At 50.6% G+C, this 24,558-nt stretch overlaps 2 protein-coding genes across 2 annotated transcripts in view; both read left to right on the forward strand.

The window, feature by feature from the left end:
• CLSTN3 (calsyntenin 3) overlaps positions 1–24,558 on the forward strand; it is a 28,519-nt gene that overhangs the window by 2,900 nt on the left and 1,061 nt on the right. Inside the window, exons 3-17 of the mRNA XM_005570004.4 lie at positions 323–518; positions 2,076–2,284; positions 2,551–2,700; positions 2,953–3,138; positions 3,575–3,856; positions 4,711–4,823; positions 7,989–8,151; positions 8,841–8,894; positions 9,595–9,752; positions 9,883–10,031; positions 15,681–15,907; positions 16,220–16,390; positions 17,236–17,381; positions 17,620–17,755; positions 24,157–24,359. Of these exons, the coding sequence (XP_005570061.3) occupies positions 323–518; positions 2,076–2,284; positions 2,551–2,700; positions 2,953–3,138; positions 3,575–3,856; positions 4,711–4,823; positions 7,989–8,151; positions 8,841–8,894; positions 9,595–9,752; positions 9,883–10,031; positions 15,681–15,907; positions 16,220–16,390; positions 17,236–17,381; positions 17,620–17,755; positions 24,157–24,359 (2,543 nt within the window). The remainder of the gene's footprint in view (positions 1–322; positions 519–2,075; positions 2,285–2,550; positions 2,701–2,952; positions 3,139–3,574; positions 3,857–4,710; positions 4,824–7,988; positions 8,152–8,840; positions 8,895–9,594; positions 9,753–9,882; positions 10,032–15,680; positions 15,908–16,219; positions 16,391–17,235; positions 17,382–17,619; positions 17,756–24,156; positions 24,360–24,558) is intronic.
• Positions 22,530–23,742, forward strand: LOC123567637 (uncharacterized). The gene has a single exon (XM_045366441.3). It carries the CDS (start codon positions 22,839–22,841, stop codon positions 23,595–23,597), a length of 759 nt encoding a protein of 252 aa, XP_045222376.2. The 5' UTR covers positions 22,530–22,838; the 3' UTR covers positions 23,598–23,742.

Raw genomic sequence — 24,558 nt, forward strand, 5'->3', positions numbered from 1 at the left:
TTGGGAAAATAAAGGTGGGCTCAAGGAGGGAAATGGGCTCCATTGAAGAATGGAGATTGAGTCAGGGGTGCCAGAAAAGGACATGGCCAGGCAAGGGTTAAACACATCATGATTTTGTCAGATCTCAGGCCTGGAGGCTCTGGGAGGTTGCTGCTCAGGGAAGCTGGGCTTGGAGTTGTGTGTTTGATCATTAATGCTTTTATGCCTACAGGAGAAGGGACAGGGCTTCGGGAGGAGAGGTGGAGCTGGACCCCAGGTGGGGAGGCTGAGGGTGGGGAAGGAGACATAGCAGCCTCACTCCTCCCCTTCTCCCCTTTGCCAGGTGAGATCTGTGGCTTCCGGCTCCATGGGTCTGGGGTGCCCTTTGAGGCCGTGATCCTTGACAAGGCGACAGGAGAGGGGCTGATCCGGGCCAAGGAGCCTGTGGACTGCGAGGCCCAGAAGGAGCACACCTTCACCATCCAGGCCTATGACTGTGGCGAGGGCCCCGACGGGGCCAACACCAAGAAGTCCCACAAGTGAGCAAGTCCTTATCTCCTGCCCCATGTGTTGCGGGGTCCTCCTCCCTTCTCCCAAGCCCACCATCCTCTGTCAGTGCGGTCATCGAATGTCCACCCCCATCCGCTGCTGTTCCTAGGACTTAGGGAACCCCATCCCCTGCTGTTCCTAGGATTTAGGGACCTTCAGGCAAGGTGACAGAAACGTACAGTAGACTTCAGTGGATCTAATCTTGGTTTTGCCTCTCGTGACCTTGGGCAGCCTAGCCTCTCTGGACTTGCTTTTCCTTATCTGTAAAATGGAGATTGTGATGACACTTACTTCATAAGGTTGCTGTGAAGATTCCAGGAGATGGTTTGTGTTGAAAGCATGCACCACAGTGCCTGATACACAGTGAAGGGCTCAGTACATGGGCGTAATGACGAGGAGGAGAGCAAGAAGGAAGAGGATGAATACACTCAGCACGCATCCAGATTCCTTTCCACTGCCCCCTCCAGTCTATTTGCAGTGTATACCACACACACGATCCCTAACATATACATATAGCTTTAGGTGAGGGTGGGCAGGGGATGGTTGTAGCAAGAAAGAGGCTCGGGTCTGGGACACCTACGCCTGTTGCCAGCTAACTTCTTGTTTGAGAATAAGAGAAAGATCTTCAGTCAGGATGCCTGAGCCACTAAGAGACACTAGAGATAAAAATGCTCTTTGTGACTCAGTTTCCCATTTGAAGATAGGACCCTTGCCTCTGGGGCCTGGGAGCCGGCGTCTTGGCTGGGGGCAGGGCTCAGTATGAAGGGCCTTGACCCAGCTCTGCTTGCCCTGGCGCATGACTACGGAGGGGCCACATGCACGGGAGGCAACGCTGCCCACACGTGCTCTTCAGATGTGTCAGATGACTTGTGACCTTTGTATAAATGCCATTTCCCTTCTTATGGCTGGTTTTAATTTGGCTTTTACTCTGCATCTTCCTCGGTTATCCCCCTGGAGCTGACTGTTGTGAAGGAAGGCCCTGCTGGATTTTATGCCTTAGCCCGCCTCTTGGCATCCTTACCCATAGCATTCTGCACAGAAGTCATCAAAATCAGCTCCTGAGTACCCCGGGGCTTGTTCCTTATCCCCTACCTCAGTCCCCTTTCTTCGGGCCCTCCCCCTGGTGTTGTCCTCTCACTGGCATGGCTCTGATGCAGCTTGGTGCTCTGTGGGGTGGTGAGGAGCGTGCTGGCTGCCTCAGTCTCAGGGATAGACGGGCAGGCTGCCTCCTGCTGTGGCTCCCGGTCGGGATTCCTGCTTGCTCCTTTCTGCATATGGGTGTACCGTGTTGAGGCTGTACCTTGGTGTACAGTGTTGAGGCTGTATCTCGTTGTGCCTATATTGAGGCTGTTCGTTGGTGTACAGTATTGAAGCTGTATGTCGGTGTACTGTATCGAATCTGTCCCTCCGTGTGTCATATCAAGGCTGTATCTTGATGTACCGTATCGAGGCTGTACCTTGGTGTGCTGTATCAAGGCTGTATCTCGATGTATAATATCGAGGCTGGCTGACGTGTCCCCATCCCTCCTCCCCTCTGGTATGTGCAGGGCCACTGTGCACGTGCGGGTCAACGATGTGAACGAGTTTGCCCCAGTGTTTGTGGAGCGGCTGTACCGTGCGGCTGTGACAGAGGGAAAGCTGTATGATCGTATCCTGCGGGTGGAAGCCATTGATGGTGACTGCTCCCCCCAGTACAGCCAGATCTGCTACTACGAGATTCTCACACCCAACACCCCTTTCCTCATTGACAACGACGGTGAGTCCGCCCCTGGCTTCCCTGGCCACCCAATTCCCCTTGTGCACCCACCTCCCTCAGGACAACCCGGGGTTCCAGTCTCCACTTTCACTCCTCAGACCCTTGCCTCACCCTTCTTCCCAAATGGAGCCTTCCCTTCCCAGACGCCTTTTCCCAGCGTCTTGCTGCCTAACCTGCCTGCTGCCCGATGAACTCGCACATCCTCCCCTCTCTGCCCTGGGCTTTCTCCAGTGCTCTAACGCTCTGTCCTCCTGACCCCACCCCAGGGAACATTGAGAACACAGAGAAGCTGCAGTACAGTGGTGAGAGGCTCTATAAGTTTACAGTGACGGCTTATGACTGTGGGAAGAAGCGGGCGGCAGATGACGCCGAGGTGGAGATTCAGGTGAAGCCCACCTGTAAACCCAGCTGGCAAGGTGAGAGCTCAGCGCCGGGCCCCATCTTGTGAATCCTCTTTTTTCTTCGTCTCTCTTTCTGTCCCTTCTGACAATCATGGGGGCTAGGCTAGGGCTTGGAGGATATTGGGGCAGGTTTGCAGCTATCTCCTCTAGCCGGGCCATCCTGCCAGGAGTCCCAAACTGTCCATGGACATGGCAAGAGGAGCATGGAGAGGGGAGGCTGCTTTACCCTTCTCTCTCCCCATCGCCCTCTCTGTCTCACCCATGCAGGCTGGAACAAAAGGATCGAATATGCACCAGGCGCTGGGAGCTTGGCTTTGTTCCCTGGTATCCGTCTGGAGACCTGTGATGAACCACTCTGGAACATTCAGGCCACCATAGAGCTGCAGACCAGCCATGTGGCCAAGGGCTGCGACCGTGACAACTATTCAGAGCGGGCGCTACGGAAACTCTGCGGTAGGTGTGCTCCCAACACTGCCTCAGGCCCATCCCTTCCCATCTAACCTCTGTCCAAACTTCTCCAAGACTCTGCTTTATGTCACCTTTGGCCATCCTCAGGTGTTTATCCATAGAGGTTGTGACACATGGTTAGCTTCTGTGGCCCAAAAGGCAGGTACATATGTCTTTGGCAAAAATGCATAGTCGTTGCACCAGACAGTCATGAGATGCATGGTGGAACGATGGTGGGGAGAGAAGAGCTGGAGAATGGGTTCACTGCAGAGATACTCTTAGAAGAGAGTTCATCCCTCTCTTGTCTTTGAAAGGCCACAAGAGGTGGCGAGATATGCTGCAGGAAATCTTTTCCCATCAGTCCCTCTTTCCCTGCCTCCTGCCCATTTCACCATCTGCTGCTTCTTGGCTCTGACACTTATGCCTCCTGGGGCTCCCACAGGTGCTGCCACTGGGGAGGTGGATCTGTTGCCCATGCCCGGCCCCAATGCCAACTGGACAGCAGGACTCTCGGTACACTACAGCCAGGACAGCAGCCTGATCTACTGGTTCAATGGCACCCAGGCTGTGCAGGTGCCCCTGGGTGGCCCCAGTGGACTGGGTTCTGGGCCCCAGGACAGCCTCAGTGACCACTTCACCCTGTCCTTCTGGATGAAGCATGGCGTAACTCCCAACAAGGGCAAGAAGGAAGAGGAAACCATCGTATGTAACACTGTCCAGAATGGTGAGCCTCGCCTCCAGGCACTAGCCAGAGAGGGAAACTGGCTTCTTTTCCTGCCTCTGTCACTGCCCATTGTGTGACTGTGAACAGGTCACTTCCCTTGTCTTCATTTGTGAGGTGCAAGTGCCAGGTGTGATATGCCTTGATTCTGTGCTTTATCCCGAACATGACATGTTGGATCCTACTGCGTCAGAGTGCAATGGGATTCCTTGCTGCTACTCTCATTTTCAGTTGCCCAATCAACTTCCCTGTGTCCCACCATGTGGTAGGCTGCCCCCACCCCCTATCTCCACTCCCATTAAAACCCCTCCATTGCAATGGGAAAGCCTGGGTAATGGTGTGCCCCATTCTTTCATCTTCCCATTTTGGGACTGGTTGGCCCCATCTCCGAGCCCTGTTCTTCCCTCAACTGCAGGGCTTACTCCACTGGAGAGGGCTCAGTCTTGACCTGCTCTTTCATTTCTAGCCACTTCTCCAACCTCATTTCTCTTGACCTTGACAACTCTTTTGAAAAGGGTTGTCACCCATGATGTATGTATTAACCAAAGGACTGATGAAGAGCTGGTGAGGGAGTGAGCCCGCTGACGCTCCCCCCTCAGCCAGCCAGGGTGCCTCAGAAGCCCAAGTTATCACTTGGACTGGAGTGTGTGTGTGTGTGTGTGTGTGTGTGTGTGTGTGTGTGTATGTGTGTGTGTGTGTGTGAGAGAGAGAGAGAGAGAGAGAGAGAGAGAGAAACGCTAGAGAATGAGGGAATGAGAGAGGATTAAGAGAATCCAGCGTCCTCTCCTTCCTGCTGCTTTGAACTTGTTCTGGCCTCAGCCTCTGTACTTGACCCCGTCCCCTTCCTGTGCCCTCAGAGGATGGCTTCTCTCATTACTCGCTGACTGTCCACGGCTGTAGGATTGCCTTCCTCTACTGGCCCCTGCTTGAGAGTGCCCGCCCAGTCAAGTTCCTCTGGAAGCTGGAGCAGGTGAGGCCAGAGCCAGGCTCCTGCGAGGGCTGAGTAGATGTGACTCACTTTTAGGAAAGGACCTTCTCTGGGCAGGGTCAGCATTTTCTGGGTTCCCCTTGCGCTCTCTTTGCTTCTCCACTTTCAGCCCCTGACCATTCTACTCCCAGGTCCTCTTGTTCCCTTTTCCCAAGGCTTGTTCCCTGCAGAAAGCACTTCTGGATTAAAAAAAAAAAAAAAAAAAAAAAAAGAACAAATGACTACTAACAGCAAACTCGACCAACCATCTATTTCCTCCCTGTTTTATTCCATCTCTCTCTTAAATAGGACTTTAACAGTATATGTCCCTGACTTTCAGGCAGTTAGCCTGTTGTAATCAAGATAAGTCATTCTGAGGTACACAGATTGGGTTTGAGTCTTGCCAAGGGAATTTGCTGGCTATGAAATCTTTGTTAATATGTGTAAACTTCAGGGTTAAAAAAAACCCTGTTAAATAGGGATAAAAAGAATTCTGTATCCCAGAGTCGTTAGGATTAAATGATGTAATAGACCCTTGTAGACTGAAAAGCACTCCCTCTGTATATGTTAATTCTCACTATTATCAGCCCTGATTATGGAGGGATAAATAAAAATGGATAAAATATTTAAAATCCTCTCTTGAGCCAAGAGTTGCAGCCTCTTTATTATTTATTCTCCAGGCTGACCGCAAGGACCAGTGAGGACTAATTTGAGTTTTCACTCCTTCTGTTTCTCTTGTAAGTCCTAGTGGAGTGGCTGAGTAAGCAAATGGCAAAAGAAAAAAAGCAGAACAGAGAAAGAGAAGTGCCCAGATAATTTATAAACTAGATAATTTAGGGCTATCTACAAAAGCTTTGCTGTCTGTGGCACTCTTTTAAAGAGACAGTCTGCCATTTGCTGCTTCTTGATTTCCGCTCCCCCCCCCACACGTTGCAAATATTGATAATGTCACCCTTGCTATCTTTCTTTAATTCAACCTCATTTAATCAACCAGTATCTATTAAATACAACTAAGTCTCTGTCATTCAGCTAGGTTCTGGGGGTACAATGAATGAAACAAAATCTTTGCCATCATTGAACTTACATTTTAGTTGGGGAGATAAATTTTTAAAAAGTAAATAGACATGTAAAAACGATAAATTGTGATAAATGCTCTGAAAGTAGCAAGCAAGGGACTGGGGCAGAGCATGGAGGGAGGCAAGGAGAGGAGAAGTCACCTTGGATTGGATGCTCCTGGGGGACCTGACTGAGGCGGAATTTAAGCCTAGCGCTAAAGGATGAGAAACAGCTGCCTGTGGGAAGAGAGTGGGAAGGTTCCAGGAAGAGGGAAGAGCAGATGCAAAGGCCCTGAGGCAAGAAAGAGCTCAGCATGTCCCAAGCATGGAAACAGGGCCAGTGAGGTTGGAGTACAGTGAACAAGGCTGGAGATAAGTTGCAGAAATGGGCAGTGATCAGGTTGTACAGTGGACTTTTTCAGCAGAGTTAGTCTCAATTTTTGTCATATGAGAGATGGGAAGTGTTTTTTGAAGGATTTAAAGCAGAGGCATGCATGACCTGATCAGATTTTTACATATATATATATATATATATATTTTTTTTTTTTCTTTTTTGAGACGGAGTCTCACTCTGTCACTAGGCTGGAGTGCAGTGGTGTGATCTTGGCTCACTGCAACCTCTGCCTCCCGGGTTCAAGCAATTCTCCTGCCTCAGCCTCCCTAGTAGCTGGGACTATAGGCACAACTAATTTTTGTATTTTTAATAGAGACGGGGTTTCACCATGTTGGCCAGGATGGTCTTGATCTCTTGACCTTGTGATCCGCCTGCCTCGGCCTCTTAAAGTGCTGGGATTACAGGCGTGAGTCACCGCGCCTGGCCAGATTTACATTTTAACAAGATCCCCTTGGCAACTGTGGGATGGATGTATTGAAGAGATCTAATGGAGACAGTAAACAGGACTGTTGCAACAGTCTTCATGAAAGGGGTTGGGGACATGACTGATGTGTGGCAATGGAGACAGAGAGTCCTGCACAGAAACCTGCAGCTTGTAACTCTGTTTGGACCTGGGATCAATAGCACCTGCTGATGGACTGGATGTGGAGGCTGAGGGAAAGGGAAGATCAAAGTTGTTTCCTGTGTCAGCCACTTGAGCAGCTGGATGGATGATGGAGCATTTATACTGCCTGGGGAGAAACTGAGGGAGTTGGGAAAGGGCATGGACTTGCATCTTACATGTGTTAAATGTGAGATACTTGTGGACATCCAAGCAGAGAACCTGGCATTCAGAGGAGAATTCTGGGCTGGAGATGCAGATTTTGGAGTTACCAGTGTATAACTATGGTACCCAAACCCATGGCAACAGATGAGGTGACTTCTAGGAAGAGAGTGTAGAGAGGAAAGAGAAGAGGGCCTAGGTCTGAGCCTTGAGGAACCCCAATATTTGGAACTGGATGAGGCAGAGTACTCTGTGCCTCTTTTTCCTCTGACCATCCCCCGTTCCATCTTGGCTGGCCCTAGGAGAGACTGCAAAGGGAAGCAATATTTATTTTAGTGCTTAATGGTGGGTTAGAAGCTACCCTAGAGATAAACTGTAATCCCAGCTACTTGGGAGGCTGAGAGGATCACTGGAGGCCAGGAGTTTGAGACCAGCCTAGGCAACATAGTGAGAGCTCATCTCTAAAAAATAAAAAAATTAGCTGGATGTGGTGGCACATACCTGTAGTCCCAGCTACCCCAGAGGCTGAGGTGGGAGGATTGCTTGAGCCCAGGAGTTTGAGGCTTCAGTGAGCTATGATTGCATCACTGTACTCCAGCCTGGGGGACAGAAGGAAACCCCATCTCTAGAGTTTCCAGTGCCTTACATACATACGTAAAACATAAGTTTTTGGGGGAAATTTATTCATGACAGTGTGTTACGCCTCTTAGGAATATTTATAGCTTTAATTTTCCCTGAAGAGTGGAATCTTTGCTACTAGGCTGATTACCTGATAGATTTTGGACAAGGATGTTATTCCTTGAGCTGGTTAGGCAGCAAAGCACTAGTAAGCCCTATTGGTAGAACTGGGAATAAAGGGACCGTCCCCTGTCTCCCAGGAGACGGGGCAGTGCCTGGGGTTAGCTCTCTGAAGAGGAATTACCTGAGAGGCTCTTGCCCCTACCCTACTCGCCTAGGTCTGTGATGATGAGTGGCACCACTACGCTCTGAACCTCGAGTTCCCCACAGTCACACTCTACACCGATGGCATCTCCTTCGACCCTGCCCTCATCCATGACAATGGCCTCATCCACCCGCCCCGAAGGGAGCCTGCTCTCATGATTGGGGCTTGCTGGACTGGTAAGTCCCTCTGAGTCTTCTCAGTGAAGACTCCAGTGGGTTAGGATTTGGGAAGGGAGGTAGGCTGGTGAGGAGCGAGGGCAGTCTGACGCGGCGGCTGAGGCCACCTCATGCATCTCTCTGCAGCTGGGCAGGGTGACTCTGAAGATCTCCATGGAAGGGACCACAGCCTCCCTCCCATATCTCGCACTAATCCAATGGGTCATCACCTCTGACTCGGAGGAATTAATTTCTCAGGCATCCCCAGACTCTCTGTAACTCCAGCCCGTTTCCACTTTGTTCCATCAAAGCGATGATGACTTCCATAGCCTGTTCCCCTGCTTAAGGAGAGTAACCCCTTAGAGTGTCCTCAGTCTTTCAACTTTTAAGCCATTAAAAAACTTTTCTCCTCTTGGGAGTGTGTGTGTGCACATGTGCCTGCCTGTCTTACCAGAGCCCACGTGTTTCCTCAGCAGTGTATCGTATTTGGGGGTTTGTCTCTAACAGAGGCTGGAGAGTTTGGGACATGACAAAAGAAGGGTTGGGGTTGAGCTTAGAGGTTGCAGGTTATACACGGGAGGGTCAGAGTCCCACGTGAACATGAGAGCACTCATGGGGATGAGAGGAAGACGTCTCATTCCTCCCTGTCAATCTCTCCACATCCCTGAACTCATCACCACTGGTTTTTTGTTTTTTTTTTTTATCCCCAGAGGAGAAGAACAAAGAGAAGGAAAAGGGAGACAACAGTACAGACATCACCCAAGGTACTCTGTGTGTAAGAACTGGAGACTAGAGAGTTCTCATCCTCACTTTCTCTTCTAAGATCCCTTTTCCACCCCACATCCTATCCAGCCTGTGGCAGCCTCCTAGGCCACCAGGTGGCAGAGCCTCCAGGAAATACAGCAGGGCGGAGGCTCCTGGAGTGGTAAGGCCAGAGGCAGCTCGGCTGGGTTCTGGGTGTCCTGTCCAGCCCACAGAATGAAGAATGGGGCTCTCTTGGTGGCTTTCCATATGGCAGAAGGGAGGTGGCAGGAGTCAGGAGTCAGGTCTGGGCATCTGTGAAGCTCGCTCACATCCATCCTGGTCTCCCTGCATGTCTGGAAAGGCGTCCTCTCCTGCCACCTCCCGCTTCCTCCTTGTTTTGACTCTTTCCTCCTGTTGGTCCTGTTTCCTTTTCTTCCTCCCTCTCATCTTTGTTGCTTCTACTTTTCACCCTTTTTCTTCTCCCCTGGCTTTATTCTGTCTTCTTTTGTCTCATTTTCTCCCTTCTCCAGCCTCCCCTCTTATCTTCACTTCTCCTTCACCTCTCATCTCTTTTCCTTTTTTTTTGTTTCCACATTTCTCCTTTTTGTTTTCTTTCTCGACTCTTCTGCTCTTTCTCTCCTTTCCCTTTCTCTCAGCCTTCATCCTTTTCCATCCTCCTCTCTTCTCACCTTCTGTCCTGCTCCTGTGTTCCCACCCTAGGAGACCCTTTGCCGATCCACCACTATTTCCATGGCTACCTGGCTGGTTTCAGTGTGCGCTCAGGTCGCCTGGAGAGCCGTGAGGTCATCGAGTGCCTCTATGCATGTCGGGAGGGGCTGGACTATAGGGATTTCGAGAGCCTGGGCAAAGGCATGAAGGTATTGCCCCATCCTCTAGCCCTGTTCTTCCCCGCATGCTCCCCGCCCCTCCCCCTTGCCCTACCCCTCTAGCTCTGCTCCCTTCCTCTCCCTGGCCCTGCTCTCAGCTGTATCTGTATCTGGGGCCCAGGTCCATGTGAACCCCTCACAGTCCCTGCTCACCCTGGAGGGGGATGATGTGGAGACCTTCAACCATGCCCTGCAGCACGTGGCTTACATGAACACTCTGCGCTTTGCCACGCCCGGCGTCAGGCCGCTGCGCCTCACCACTGCTGTCAAGTGAGTGTTGGGTGGGGCAGGGCAAATCGTTGAGCAGAGCCAGACTGTGTCACAGGTCCTTGGCCTAAGGCATCACTTAGAGCTAGGCATACCTCTTTTGTTTTATGGATGAGGAGACTGGGCCCTCAAATGGAGAGGGTCACAGAGCAATATTGGTAGAAGAGTCTGGACTACACTCAGATTTCTCAACAATCAATACGTTACTCTTTCTACCAAGTCACACTTCTAGGGTTTTCGGGCTTTGATCTCCTTTATGCCTCTGTGCTGATATGTAAAGTGGGACACAGGATTGGGAGTGGGGAGACTGGACATTAATTCTGACTCAATACGAATTGCTTGGATAACCTTGGGCAAATGGTGAGTCCGGGCTGCTTCACTTGTTTTAATCTTGCTTCACCAAGCTCTTGCAAGGTCACATACGATGACATAAGTCTAGGGGTTGGCAGTCCTCGGCCAAATCTGGCCTGCTGCCTGTTTTTGTAAATAGTTGTATTGGAACACACCAGTGCCCATTCATTTGCATATGTCTATGGCTACTTTCACACTGGGATGGCAGAACTGTGGGTAGTTGGGACGGAGATCATATGGCCCCGCAAACAGAACTATCTAATCCTTCATAGAAAAAGTTTGCTGGCCGGCCGTGGTGGCTCACACCTGTAATCCCAGCACTTTGGAAGGCTGAGGCAGACAGATCACGAGGAGTTCAAGACCAGCCTGGCCAACATGGTGAAACCCCGTCTCTACTAAAAATACAAAAATTAGCTGGGCGTGGTGGCACATGCCTGTAATCCCAGCTACTTGGGAGGCTGAGGCAGGAGAATTGCTTGAACCGGGGCCTGGGAGATGGAGGTTGCAGTGAGTCAAGATTGTACCACTGCACTCCAGCCTGGGCTATAAAGTGAGACTCTGTCTCAAAAAAAAAAAAAAAGAAAAAAGGAAAGTTTGCTGACCTCTGAATTCTAAGTGAATGACTTTTGGTGTCTTTAAAAGAAAAACTGTAGATTGATTATTTCAAGGTTTGAGTATATACTACATGTTTAAAAATACAGATCAATTGAGAGGCAATGAAAGTATGATAGTTAAGAGCATAGGGTCTGTTGCTAGCTTTTTGGCACTAGGCAAATGCTATAAAGTAGTGATAGCAATAGAGTAACTCATGGAATTGTTATCATAACTACATGATATAATCTGGATCAAATGCCTAGCAGAGAGCTGATGCTGCTTAAATGCTGGCTATTATTACATGAAGGCGTTTTCAACCCTTATTATGGTTTATGGGCTGTTTTTAGGAGATACTGCCATCTAGTGGGTGAATTATATGCTTTAGGAGTCAGGATTTCTGCGTTCCAATCTTGTTACCCCATCCCCCATTCTGCCTCAGTTTCTCTGTGAGCTATCTTTGTGAAGATAAACATCTCAAATTTGCCCCTATCCTGGGAGGGGTGGATTTAGAGGGGAGAGCGCTCTGAGCCCTAGAGGGTGACTGGGTGTGATCATCAGGCCTCAGAGTTAGAGCTGTGGAAGGGCCCGGGCCGTGGCTTTTGGGAATTTGCTGGTTCAGGGTATGGAGCTGAAGGTCACAGGCAGATGAGTTAATGTGGGTGCAGCTGATTGCTGAGTATGCACCCCACCATGTCCCAGTCAGAGCTCCAGTTGTTAAAGGGCTGTCATTCAGTTATGACAGGCTTAATCCCTCAGCGGCCAAGGCATTGCCTCGTTCCCTCCAGTGCTCAGGAGCCGTGTCAGAAGGGAGGGCTCTGGTTTTTGGCCTAGGGTGGAGCTCTGCAAGGGGAGTTCCTGCAGGGGGAGGAGTTGACATTTTCTTTGCTGAGTGGCTCATCTGAATTCCTCCTATCTTTTTCATGCCCAGGATAGAGGTTTATCCAAGGGCTTGGAACCTGCCTATGAGGAAAGGGGCCTTGATGTTTTCTCTATGAGGTTAAGAAACAGAGTTTACATTTCTCCATATCTAAGGTTACTACATGGTTGGTGCTATCCTTATACTTCCCTGAGGTGATGGGAGGAAATATAGAGGGATATGTGTGCGTGTGTGTGTGTGTGCGTGTGTGTGTGCATGCAACAGAGACAGACAGGTACCTAGCAACACTTCCCTTTCCCTGATGCTTCTCCTTGCCCCTGTTCATGTGGCTTTCGTAGCTTCCAGTTTTCAGTTCTTGGACGTCTGTCTATTTAAAGCCAGATTTATGCAGCTATTTGGTCAATGCCTAAATGCAGGTTTTCCTTAATTTTTTTTTTTTTTTTTTTAGTATTTTCTTGGAAAGCCCATCTACTTGTGGCATTGACCCCCAAACAGATAGATACCACATCTTTTTCTCTAGTATTGTCCTCTTTCCACAGCTTTTGACTTTCCACCTGCTTCCTGTAGCCTCTATGTAGAAGTTCCGCCAGCACCTCAACTGAATGAGCTAATGCTGAAATAATCAAGTGCAATCCCAAACCAGCCCTCCCCCTGAACTCTCTCTCTAATGATGCCTCTGGCCTTGCAGTCACCCAGAGCTGGAAAGCTCTGAGTCATCTTTGATTCTTCCCTGTCTTATCTTCCACTGCCCATCGGTTGCCAGGTCACCTGGACCCTGCCTCTGTGCTGGGTGTCTGAAATCTGTCTCCTCTTTCTTTTGCCGCTGTTACTATTCTAGCCCAGGTCTTATTACCTCTTGTCTGGCCCATTGCCTCCTAACTAGCTGACCTATCTCTAGTCTTCTAATTTTATTTATCCTCCACTCTGAGGCTGGGTGAGTGATCTTTTGCGTTTTCATCATCACACTTCCCTGATGAAAAAGATGTCAGTGGCTTCCTCTTGTCCACTGCATAAAAATGTCAAATGTGCTGGGCGCAGTGGCTCACACCTGTAATCCCAGCACTTTGGGAGGCCAAGGTGAGAGAATCACTTGAGGCCAGAAGTTTGAGACCAGCCTGGACAACCAACAGGCTGCATGCCTGTAGTCGCAGCTACTCAGAAGGCTGAGGTGGGAGAATCACTTGAGCCCAGGAGTTCAAGGCTGTAGTGAGTCATGATTGCACCACTGCACTCCAGCCTGAGTGACAGAGCGAGACCCTGTCTCTAAAAAGTTAGAGGAAAAAAGTCAGATCTTATCATGGCATTTAAAGCCACCAGCCATCTGGCTCCTGGTCATTCCTGCCTCATATTCCTCTACTCCCCTTAGTTAAGCTTCTCGCCATCCACTCTGGGTCAGTACTACCCTCCTTCAAAGGCTAGCTCAGTTGCTACTTTCTCTGATCATTCCTACCTTCCTTTTCCAAGCACCCTCCTCTTATCCTAGCCAGAACTAACCTCTCCCTCCTCTGAACTCTTCTGGTTGTTTGTTCCACTCATATGTCGATGACTATATTTACCTTTGTTTTAACTTTTGTGTGCCATGTCTAATCTCTCTACCAGACCAGCAGTGCCTGTGGGTCAGGCCTCCTGTTCCCCTTGGGATTCCCAGAGCGGCAGCACAGCACAGCATTGCTCATTGCAGGGAGGATGTCTGTTGGAGTCTGTGCCTTCAGGGTCATCTGGGATTGTTTCCCAAGGGGCTTTGCCCTAGGCCTATCTGGATGACAGTGCAGATTGTAATAGGCCCTGCTCCATGTGGCACAGGAACTCAGCACATCGTGGGCATTGGCAGCTTCAGGGACTCTGAGCTCGTCACGCCTGCTGAGATTATGCCTTCTACCTTTTTGCTCCAGCATTCAAGCTGGGCATGCTCAGTAACACTAATAATTACAGTTCTCTCTGCAAAATTGTTTCCACTAGCACCAGCATGTGGATCAGAGTCCCTGCTCCTGCATCGCTAACTCCACTGTGAAGTCTGCTTGTTCAAGTGGGGAAACGTCTTTACACATAAATTTCCCTGGTGCAAACCCAGGCCCCAAATGGTGCCTGTGGTTTAGTGGAAAGATCAGTGGACTTGGGCCATGTGTGGTGGCACATGCCTGTGGTCCCAGCTACTCAGGAGGCTGTGGCACGAAATCGCTTGAACCCGGGAGGCGGAGGTTGCAGTGAGCTGAGATGGTGCTACTACACTGCAGCCTGGGCAACAGAGTGAGACTCTGCAAAACAAAACAAAACAAAAATCAGTGGACCTGGAAGGAGAAGAATGGTTTAAGCCTTGACTCTTTTGTTTTCTCTGTCTTTCTTTTCTTTTTTGTGTTTTTGTTTTTGTTTTTGAGATAGGGTCTCACTCTGTCGCCCAGGCTGGAGTGCAGTGGCATGATCTTATTGGCTCACTGCAACCTCTGCCTCCTGGGCTCAAGTGTTCCTTCCACCTCAGCCTCCTGAGTAGCTGGGACTACAGGTGTCTGCCACCACACCTGGATAATTTTTGTATTTTTTGTAGAGACAGGGTTTCACTATGTTGCCCAGGCTGATCTTGAACTCCTAAACTCAAGGGATCCTCCCGCCTCAGCCTCCCAAAGTGCCAATATTACAGGCATGAGCCACCATGCCCAGCCTAAGCTTTAGGCATTTTACAGCATAGAAATGAGGTTATAATGAAATAATATGGGCCAGGTGCGGTGGCTCACGACTGTAATCCCAGCACTTTGGGAAGCCGAGACGGGCGGATCACCTGAGGTCAGGAGTTCAAGACCAGCCTGACCGATATGATGAAATCCCATCTCTACTAAAACTACAAAAGTTAGCCAGGCGTGGTGGCCTGTGCCCTATAATCCCAGCTACTCCGGAGGCTGAGGCAGGAGAATCACTTGAACTCAGGAGGCAGAGGTTGCAGTGAGCCAAGATTGCACCATTGCACTCCAGCCTGGGCAACAGGAGTGAAACTCTACCAAAAAAAAAAAAAACAAAAAAAACCCAAAACCCAAAGAAACCCCAAAAAACAAAAACAGACAAACAAACAAACAAAAGAAATAATATGGGAAAAATGCTTCATAAACTGGCAAGGGCTATTGATTGTGAGGTGTTGGTATTACTGGTAAAAGGTGGGGCTAAATGTGATCCTGAGGGCATCACTCCTGAGCAGCTGTACTGTTGGTTGGTCTGGCTCAACGGAGTCCTCTAGGGATAGCTTGTCCTGGTGCCTGGATCCTAAAGCTTCATGAGACGGTGGATCTAGGTCCAAGGTGGCCAGATGATCTCACCTACCAAAGTGTGTTTCCCCGCTATTGAAGGGAATGAAAGACACACGAAAGAGGAGGACATCCTTTGATAGATGTCCACCCTCTACTTTTATTGTTGAATAATTTTGGGCGCATATGTGCTAGATAGTATACTGTTATGTATTTTTAAACTCCTGGATAAAGAACCATGTGTGTATATATACATGTTTGTCAGTTCAGTTTGCTTTATTTTTCATTAAAATAGCATTTATAGGTACTCCATAATCCTGGGGTAGGGCATTGATGGTGTGATCACACCCACAGGTTGGGGTTACCTGACTTTCTGTCCTCAACATTTTCCTTAGTGACATCCTACCAGGAAAGGATATGTCCCCCTTCAACTGCTATGGGGGTTGGGGTGCAGAGGCATGACCCCCTTTCTTCCCTTGCCCCTCCCTGACATGAGATGCTCTATGATAGAGGTAGCTGGGGCAGGGAGTGAAACAGAATGTAGGTTTTCAGGGAGGAAGTGTTGGGGTCACATGCTGCTTCTCCTCCTTTCTCACATAGATGCTTCAGTGAAGAGTCCTGTGTGTCCATCCCTGAAGTGGAGGGCTATGTGGTGGTCCTTCAGCCCGATGCCCCCCAGATCCTGCTGAGTGGCACTGCCCATTTTGCCCGCCCAGCCGTGGACTTTGAGGGAACGGAGGGCGTCCCTTTGTTCCCTGATCTTCAAATCACCTGCTCCATTTCTCACCAGGTGGAGGCCAAAAAGGATGAAAGTTGGCAGGGCACAGGTAAGGATGACTCCGGGGAGTAACACCATCCAGAGAACCAGCCAGTGTCTGAAGCCAGAGTGCGGGAGAACTCCTGGGGCTGGAAGCAGAAAGTGACTCCACCCTGTGTTTGTCTGACTAAACAACTTCCCTTTAAGAAGGAGAGCAAGTGGGAAACCCATGAGTGGAAATGAATTGCTGCATAATGATATTCTTGAAAATGGTGCTGCCTTCCCTTTCCCTGATCCTGGAAAGGTGGTGAGGGGATGGCTGGGGCTCAGAACCTCTGTGGGCCCTTTGGCTCTGACCCAGACCCTGCTCTCCCCAACCCAGTGACAGACACACGCATGTCGGATGAGATTGTGCACAACCTGGATGGCTGTGAAATTTCTCTGGTGGGGGATGACCTGGACCCCGAGCGGGAAAGCCTGCTCCTGGACACGACCTCCGTGCAGCAGCGAGGGCTGGAGCTCACCAACACATCTGCCTACCTCACCATTGCTGGTAAGTGGGGCCTGAGGGCCTGTCCTCTGTGTGTGTGGGCCCCTCCTGAAAAGTAAGGGCCTGGGAAGCCCAGAGGGTCCTTCCTCCGGGTCGGGGGATGTGGACAAGTGCCGTTTTGCATTTTCCTAGCCTGGAAGATCCTCTGGCTTTGATTGTCCCTAGGGGAGGTGTGCTGGGTTTAGGCTCCGAATGCTTCTCTCTTCCTGCTCCTCTGCATAGCCTGGCTCACCTCCACTTCTGGTCCCACTCCTGTTTCCATTCAGGCTTCTCTCCTTCCTCTCCTCCTTCGGCTCATCTCTGCCCAGCTTTCTAACCCTCTGGCTGTTTGTTACTGGTCATCTCTGTTGTACAGCTCTCTCATCTCATGTGCACACCAGAGCTTTACAAGAAGTGCTCATCTCTTAGTGAATAGTGGGAGAGATGATTTGGTAGTTTCCAAAGGAAGCCAGGAGGGAGAATGGAGAAGGTGGAGATCACCAGTTCCCTTCTATTTCCACTCCTTTCCAGGGCTCGCTGAGGCCTTCTGTGTTTTCCTCTTTCTCAGACTCCCTCCTGCTTGCCATCTCGCTTTCTGTCTTTCAGGATGTCTTTATCTCCTTCTTTCCATTCCTCCTCAGAACCTACAGAGCAGGAAACGGAGCCTTGATCTCTCCATCCTAGTTAGGCAGAGCGGGCAGGGATGGAGGGGAGCATCTCTCCCTTTGACCTCAGGTCGCACTTCTGCAGAGATGGGGCTGACCCGCTCTACAGCTTGTGTGGTGTCAGCTGGTGGGAGTCCAGCAGAGAGGGTCCTGCCCAGGTCCTGCCTCCACTGGACCTGCCCTGAGGTGCTTCCTCATCTCCAGGGGTGGAGAGCATCACTGTGTATGAAGAGATCCTGAGGCAGGCTCGTTATCGGCTGCGACACGGAGCTGCCCTCTACGCCAGGAAATTCCGGCTTTCCTGCTCGGAAATGAATGGCCGTTACTCCAGCAATGAATTCATCGTGGAGGTACCTAGAGAATCTCCTTCCTTCTGCAGTTACCCACCCCCAGAAAGGAGCTGAGGTGGCATGGACTCAAAATGTTAGCTGGTGGGCATGGACATGGCAGTGTGGAGGGCTGCTGGACCCTGCGGTGGGTGGAGAAGAAGGCGATGGGGGCAGTAGTTAGGAGATGGGGCCGGGCTCTAGAGAAGTGAGGAAGACCTGGAAGAAGCGTGTGTGCCCATGGAGGCCTCCCTCTGCCCAGGTCAATGTCCTGCACAGCATGAATCGGGTTGCCCACCCCAGCCATGTGCTCAGCTCCCAGCAGTTCCTGCACCGTGGGCACCAGCCCCCGCCTGAGATGGCTGGACACAGCCTGGCCAGCTCCCACCGAAACTCCAGTACGTAAGCCTGGTGGGGCTGGGCAGGGAGGGGAAGGTGGCAGGTGAGTGGGTTGGGACAAGTATCCTCCCCTCCACCTGTGGGAGAGGACAAGGGGGGTGGAGCAATGGGTTCTGTTCCCCTGTGATACCTGCCTTAGTTGACAGCTACGGACCAATCCCTCTCTCCCTTTGGATCACTCACTTTCCCTTGTGAAGAACATGAGCCTTGTGTCATTGTAGGGGTGCTTATTCCTGGAATCATAAAAGTCAGTGTGGGTTTAGAAGTGTTTGTTTTTCCTGATGATGCCTCCTTCCCCAGCCCCAAGCAATATCAAATTAGCCCTGGACCTAGGATCCTCTGTGGTGAAGCTATCAAGCATTTACTAAGCACCTACTGTGTACTAGCACTGTCCTAAGATGATCTAAATGATTTATAGGATAGATACAGTCCCTATCCCCAAGGAGAGAATTGGTACTATTACATGTAAAATTATGTGCTATGTGTGCAGTCACAAGAATATTTCTAAAAAATATATGCAAATATGCAAAGCATTACATTCAGATGGAGTGCTGCCCTTCAAAGCTGCCCTTCAAAGCAACCTGGCCATGGTCCCAAAGGTTCCCAGTCATGGTCCTTTACCAATGGTGCAATTTTATTTTCAACTTTTGAGTTGCATAATTGTAGAAAAACCAGAAAATAAATATCAAATATTTCTTTTAAAGAAGAAAAATCAGGCCAGGCACAGTGGCTCACGCCTGCAATCCCAACACACTGGGAGGCTGAGGCGGGAGGATCACTTGAGCCCAGGAGTTTGAGACCAGCCTGGGCAACATAGTGAGACTCTGTCTTTACAAAAAATTAAAAAAATTAACTGGGCATGGTAGCACTTGCCTGTAGTCCTAGCTACTTGGGAGGCTGAGGTAGGAGGATCTCTTGGGCCTGGGAGGCTGAGGCTACAGTGAGCCATGATCACACCATTGCATTCCAGTCTGGGAGACAGAGCAAGACTCTGTGTCCAAAAAAAAAAAAAAAAGAAGATGACGAAGAAAAATCAGCCATAATTTCATCAGAGAGGAAACCACTGATAATATGAGATTTTCTGTTCCAGTCTTTTTTCTATGCCTAATTTTTCCTTTTTATAGAGTTAGGATTAACCTATTTTGTGACCTGATATTTACACTTCATATTATAAAACAAGTATTCTCCCACGTTATTAAAAATCGCTACTGATGCTGATGTTGTTGAAAGTGATTTTTGGAACCCCTTCTTAGAATTGCTTTCAGAGCCCATTTATGAGGTGCATTTATTTTTGTTATTTTTTGGACATAACTTGCTTTTGACCCTGTTCAGTGTTACTCAACTTCATCATCCACTTTTGCCAAAGTTGACTCTGGATATAGTTCTAAGTTTTTAAACATTAAACCCACTCTCAAAGGCCGTAGACTGGTCACCTTTGAAAAAAGTCAAAAGGTTGTGCCACAGGCTCTTAAGGCAATTCTCAAAGGATTCCACGAGTGCTTTCCTGGAAGAAGTTCGTGGTCTGTGAATACTACGTGAAAGTACAGAGCTTATTTCAATGTATGTGATGGTAATAATAGTTATAACAAACACAGGGTGCTCTCATCATGTGCCAGGCACCGTGCTGGGGGATTACGCATATTAACTCATTTAGCCATCATAAACAACCAATGAAATGGGTACCAGAATTATCCCCTTTACAGGCAAGGAAACAGAGGCACAGAGAGTTCAAGTGCCTTACCCAAGTTCACACAGCTAGAAAGTAAGTGGAGCCAGGATTTAAATCCAAGAAGCATGATTTCAGTCTGTGCACTAACCATGGCCCTCACCCCTCTCGCCAGATGTTGGATGCTTTAAAAAAGGTTAGTCTGATAACTTTAGAGTTGTACATAATTAGGGGGAGCCCCTGAGGGGCTTCCCAGGGTTTTCTGACAGAGGCCAGCTCCTCTGATGCCCCCAGGGATTCAGTCTGGCTTCCTCTCCTCCTGCAGCGGCCACCACCTGCGCTGTCTCTTATGTTTTCTTTTTTCTGCTTGCTTTCTCTGAAAACAATTGCAGAGGTTTTTGGGAGGGGGAGACAGGGTCTTGTTCTGTCGCCTAGGCTGGAGAACAGTGGTAATCAGCTCACTGGAGCCTCAAACTTCTGAGCTCAAGCAATCCTCTTGCCTTAGCCCCCCGAGGAGCAGATGCATGCCACTATGCTGGCTATTTTTAAGATTTTTTTTATAGAGACAAGGTCTCACTTTGTTGTTCAGGCTGGTCTTGAACTCCCGGGCTCAAGCACTCATCCTGGCTCAGCTTCTGAAGTGCTGGGATTACAGGTGTGAGCCGCCGCATGTGGACTTGCAGAGGCCTTTTTCAGTGTTCTACTGTGATTCACTATAGCAAGTAGGTGGAAGTGAGGATTCGCGGGGAATATAAGGCATAACCAAGCTGCAAAGATTCAGAGAAGTTTCACACAGTATTTAGTCAATAGAGACATGTTAGCAAACCAAACCTATTTATTTCAAATAAACTCTTGAGGCCAGCTATGTATTTTTTTTCCTTCTTGTGATTCCATAGCACTTTCTCCAGTTCTTTCATTGGGGATCATTCCACTCAATCTTTTCTGGGTTGGATACTAGGTCCTGCTACTCGGATTAGGCTCAAGGTAGATAGGGGTGCTGCCCAGCCTGGTGAGACTCTCGATCCTTACTTTCTTTGGTATAAGGCCCGAGGTGAGGGACTTCTTGTTCTAAGAGCCCAGCACCTTCTCCCCTGAGTGTCCAGCTGCCCTGCATGGGCTGGCCTGGCGGGCAGTGCTTCTCACCCCTCGGCCCCTGGAGCAGTGTCTGCACATGGCACCCTTTCACCTCCCCACAGTGAAGCCCAGTCTCCCCATCCTCTGTTCTGAGCTCATGTCCAGGCTGATCAAGCTTCCCTCAGATTTCAGTTGAGAGCAGTAGTTTTCCTTTGCTGCTTCTCTTATTTTGGCCTGAGAAGGACACAGAGTTCATAGCTTCCCTGAGGGCACTGGTGATTGGCATGCCTGAGCTGACAGGCCGTTCATTGCATAAAACCTCTTCTATATGCCTTTTCTGACTCCGCAAGCTGCTCCCTCCCTTTCACCTGCAAGCGCCGAGTGGTGTTGCAGAATTGTGGTTTCACAATATCAAACCGTTCTAAATATGCAGAAGCAGTGAGAGGCGCCATCTCCTCCAGTGGCACAGAGGCCCATCGCTCTAAATCTCCTAAGTGCACCAGAGAAAGAGAGACCAATGTGAACTGGAACCAGTGTAAACTGGAACAGTCAGGGGAGATTTTATGGCACATGTAGAGTTTGCATTTGGACCTGAAGTGTAGAAGGGAGTTTTGCATGGGCATGAGAGAGAATGAGAATTTGAGAACTGGGGGTAGATGGGTGGTTAGGAGTGTTTACGGTTAGAGAGAATAAGGTTGGTTAAGAAGAGTGAGCCAAGATGATGAGGGTATTGTGCATCTACTCATATCAAATTTTGATGCCTGCCAGAATCACCTGGGGAGCTTTAAAAACTCTTGGCACCTAAATCACACCCTAGAATGTCTAGCGCGTGGGAGCCATGTATCAGTGGTTTTTAAAAATCCCATGTGATCTTTAAAAGTTTGGGAATAATTTTCCTCCTTTGTTTCCTACAAGTATCTGAAGCTTTGCAGAGTTAGAAAGCAATAGGACCGAAAGAAAATGAATGAGGAAGTAAGGAGGAACAGGTAATGATGAAATAAAGATCAAATGAAGCCAGGGAATAAAGTCAGCTCATAACATGCATACTATGAGATGCCGCGCAGTTGCTACCATGGGCCAGAATTTTGACTCTGAGCTTCTTTGAAGCTAAAGCAAAAGGAAACCTGAGCAGTTCTGAAAGCCATGATGGAGCCAAACGCTATTTCATGAAAAGCCCCGGGACTGTGAGCAGAAAGAAATCTCTCCCGGGGCTCTTCGCAGAGGGCACCGTGTGGGGCTGTGGGCAGGGCTTCCAACAGTGTCCTCGCAATCCCACGGGCCATTTGCTAAGTCACCCCTTGTGTTGGCTCTGGAGGTCATTCAAGGCTGGAATTAACTGCTCACATCTCAGGTAGCAAGAAAAGTTGACCGTACTACTTAAATCCTTGATTTTTATCTGTAGCTGATTTAAAAATCCTCCCATCTCCCTGGGCTGCTGACTCATCTTAAACTAATTAACCAGACTTGTCTGCTTGTAGATACAGTGTCTGCATTTTGTCTTTCCTGTGGTCATTTCTTATTGTCCTGGCAATCAACTTGTCATTTCCTTCATTAGGCCAGGAGCTCGGAGGGACACTGCGTTGATTAAGGCACAAACCAGCTTTAGCTCATCACCATTGTGTGCTTACAGCAAGTTCACCTGCTTTGGCCTCCACTCTGAGGCTGGGGTCACCACTCTTTCTAGAGCCTAGGCTTAGCCACCGGGCCCACCTGCCAGTGGAGGCACTGCCCCTAGGTCTGGTCTGTTGACATGGAGACCTGAGAGGCACTATTTTCTGCCGATGGGCAGAAGAGGCAGCTCTGTCCCCTCCTCCCTCATCCCCTGTTCCCAGGCAGTTGGGAAATACTGATCCAGCCAGTCCTGTCTTCACCTTGGAACCAGTGTCGAGGGAGTGTGCCCCAGCAGAGTCCGTTCTAATTGGCTAGTGGCCTCAAGTGGGCTGTGGGTCGGGTCAGGATGGGGACCAACTTGGCAGACAGCCATCAGGGCGGCCTCAGGGAGGTGTGTGGCCTGCCCAGGCAGGGCGTTCTCCACACACCTGCTTGGCCCTGGCGTGCGTGGCAGCGGAGTGTGCTGGCTGCTGGGGAGGGGGCGCTGCAGCACGGTGTGTGTGTGGGCGCAGGGGAGCTTCTGGGCCATGTACTTCCCTACGCTCTGCTCTGTCTATTGACACATGAGTCTCGGGCTGTAGGTAATTTGGGGACGGGGCTGGGATGTGATGTGTGCATGTTTCTAGGAGCTTGCTTGTGTGATTGCCGGTCTCTGTGTGTGTTTGGGGCACACATACATGGAATAGTCCCTCAGCAACGGGACTGGGACTGCCCAGGGAGAAGCCGTGTGCATGCATGGTGGGCAGGGGTGTGCACCCATGTGGGGAGTAGTGACCCAGCTGCCCGTAAGGGCCCTGGGCTTGGGGGTGCGTGTGTGGGGTCTCTACCTCCACCTGCTGTCCCTGGGGCTGCGGGCTTTCCTGCTTTGCTTCCTTGTGCTTCTCCGAGAGCTGTGTATGTGTGTGCAGGAAGCAGGCAGGGCTGTGCTCACGGTGGCTCGCTCTGTGGCCCTCACGGCCCATGTCTGTAGTGTCTACGTCTTCCTTCAGGGGGCTGCCTGGTCTGCCCAGCTGGTGGGGAGCTGGGTGACGCTGCACATATGGCTCTGCTGTGCCTTACTGGAGACCCTCAGATGCGTACCTTTACTCCCGCTGTGTGAGCAGGCGGCCAGGTGGCTGGTGTGGGCCGGCACGCAGGCTGGCAGAGGCCTGGCTCCGGTGTGGGGTGTGGCGATCTTTGTGCAGCTGTGTGCCCACACGGTCTTCCTGAGCATGTACCTGTGCATGCACATGTGCTTTGCCGCCATCAGCTCTCAGGTCCGTGTGAGAGTGCACGCGCCGTTCTGTGTCTCACTGCCTTTGAAGGCCCATGCCCCTCTGAACCTGGGCATCAAAGTGGGGCTGCAGGGCCGGAAGCATGGCAGAGCCATGGGGGAGGCAGGTACGCCTCAAGGGGAGATGTTGGGGAAGCAGGAACCCCAGACGTCCAGGAGCCCCAAGCCCACCAGGAGAAGGGAGGTGTCACGGAGTGAGCTTAGCCCAGGTGGGTAAGGGAAGGGGTTGCTCTGTGCCCCTTGGACTTGTCCCCAGCCTCAGGTGCTAGTGCCCTCTTCCTGCAGCCAGGCCAGGCTTGGAGCTGCGTCTCCTCCTGCACAGCCAAGCTCATGTAGGGGCCCCGCCCCTCCCTCACTGGGCACTGGCACCTCTTTCCTAGGCTGAGTGGTCTCTGGGGAAGGCACAGGTGGAATGACAGGGGCAGATTCCAGTCCTTGCCCTCTGTCCTGTGCGAATAGAGCTGGTCACGACAGTGTTGGGTTGAGAGTCTTTTTCCTCTGCTGCCCTTGCCTGTCTGTACACCTGCCACCCTCTGTGTTTGTCCCTTTACCTTGCAGCAGCTCCCTTCCTCCCCTCTCGTCTCCTGCCCTTCCTGGCGGGCTGTTTCTCTTCTGGCTTCTCTAGGTGCTCCTCTCTTCTCGGCCACTGTGGGTTCTGCCCTGGGACTCCTTCAGCCTGGGCTGCCTCTTTTCCTACCCAGCCCCCTGTCTGAGTGCCCCCAGGTGTGCCTGGTCACGTTCTGCTCACCCCCCCGCCCCCCGCACTCTCTCTGCAGTGATTCCCAGCGCCGCGACCCTCATCATTGTGGTGTGCGTGGGCTTCCTGGTGCTCATGGTCGTCCTGGGCCTGGTGCGCATCCATTCCCTTCACCGCCGCGTCTCAGGGGCTGGCGGGCCTCCAGGGGCCTCCGGTGACCCCAAGGACCCCGACCTCTTCTGGGATGACTCAGCTCTCACCATCATTGTGAACCCCATGGAGGTGAGAGGCTGGGGAAGGGGGTTCTGTAGGGTCAAGACTGTGGAGCACACACTGGGAGAACTCCTGAGGAGGGGCAGGCCCCGGTGGAGGCTGTTCGCAGAGCTGCAGTGAGCAGGAGGGAGAGAGGTTCAGGCAGGGAAGGGGGTGCAAAGGGGATAAGGGGACCGAGGGAAGTGTGGCCCCTGAAAGAGAGGCTGGG

The sequence above is a fragment of the Macaca fascicularis genome, chromosome 11 (assembly GCF_037993035.2).
Source record: "Macaca fascicularis isolate 582-1 chromosome 11, T2T-MFA8v1.1".
NCBI classification, from domain to species: Eukaryota; Metazoa; Chordata; class Mammalia; order Primates; family Cercopithecidae; genus Macaca; species Macaca fascicularis.

Excerpts from the sequence above, each read along its gene's own strand:
- LOC123567637 (XM_045366441.3), top strand. The coding sequence starts at position 22,839 with ATGCATGGTGGGCAGGGGTGTGCACCCATGTGGGGAGTAGTGACCCAG.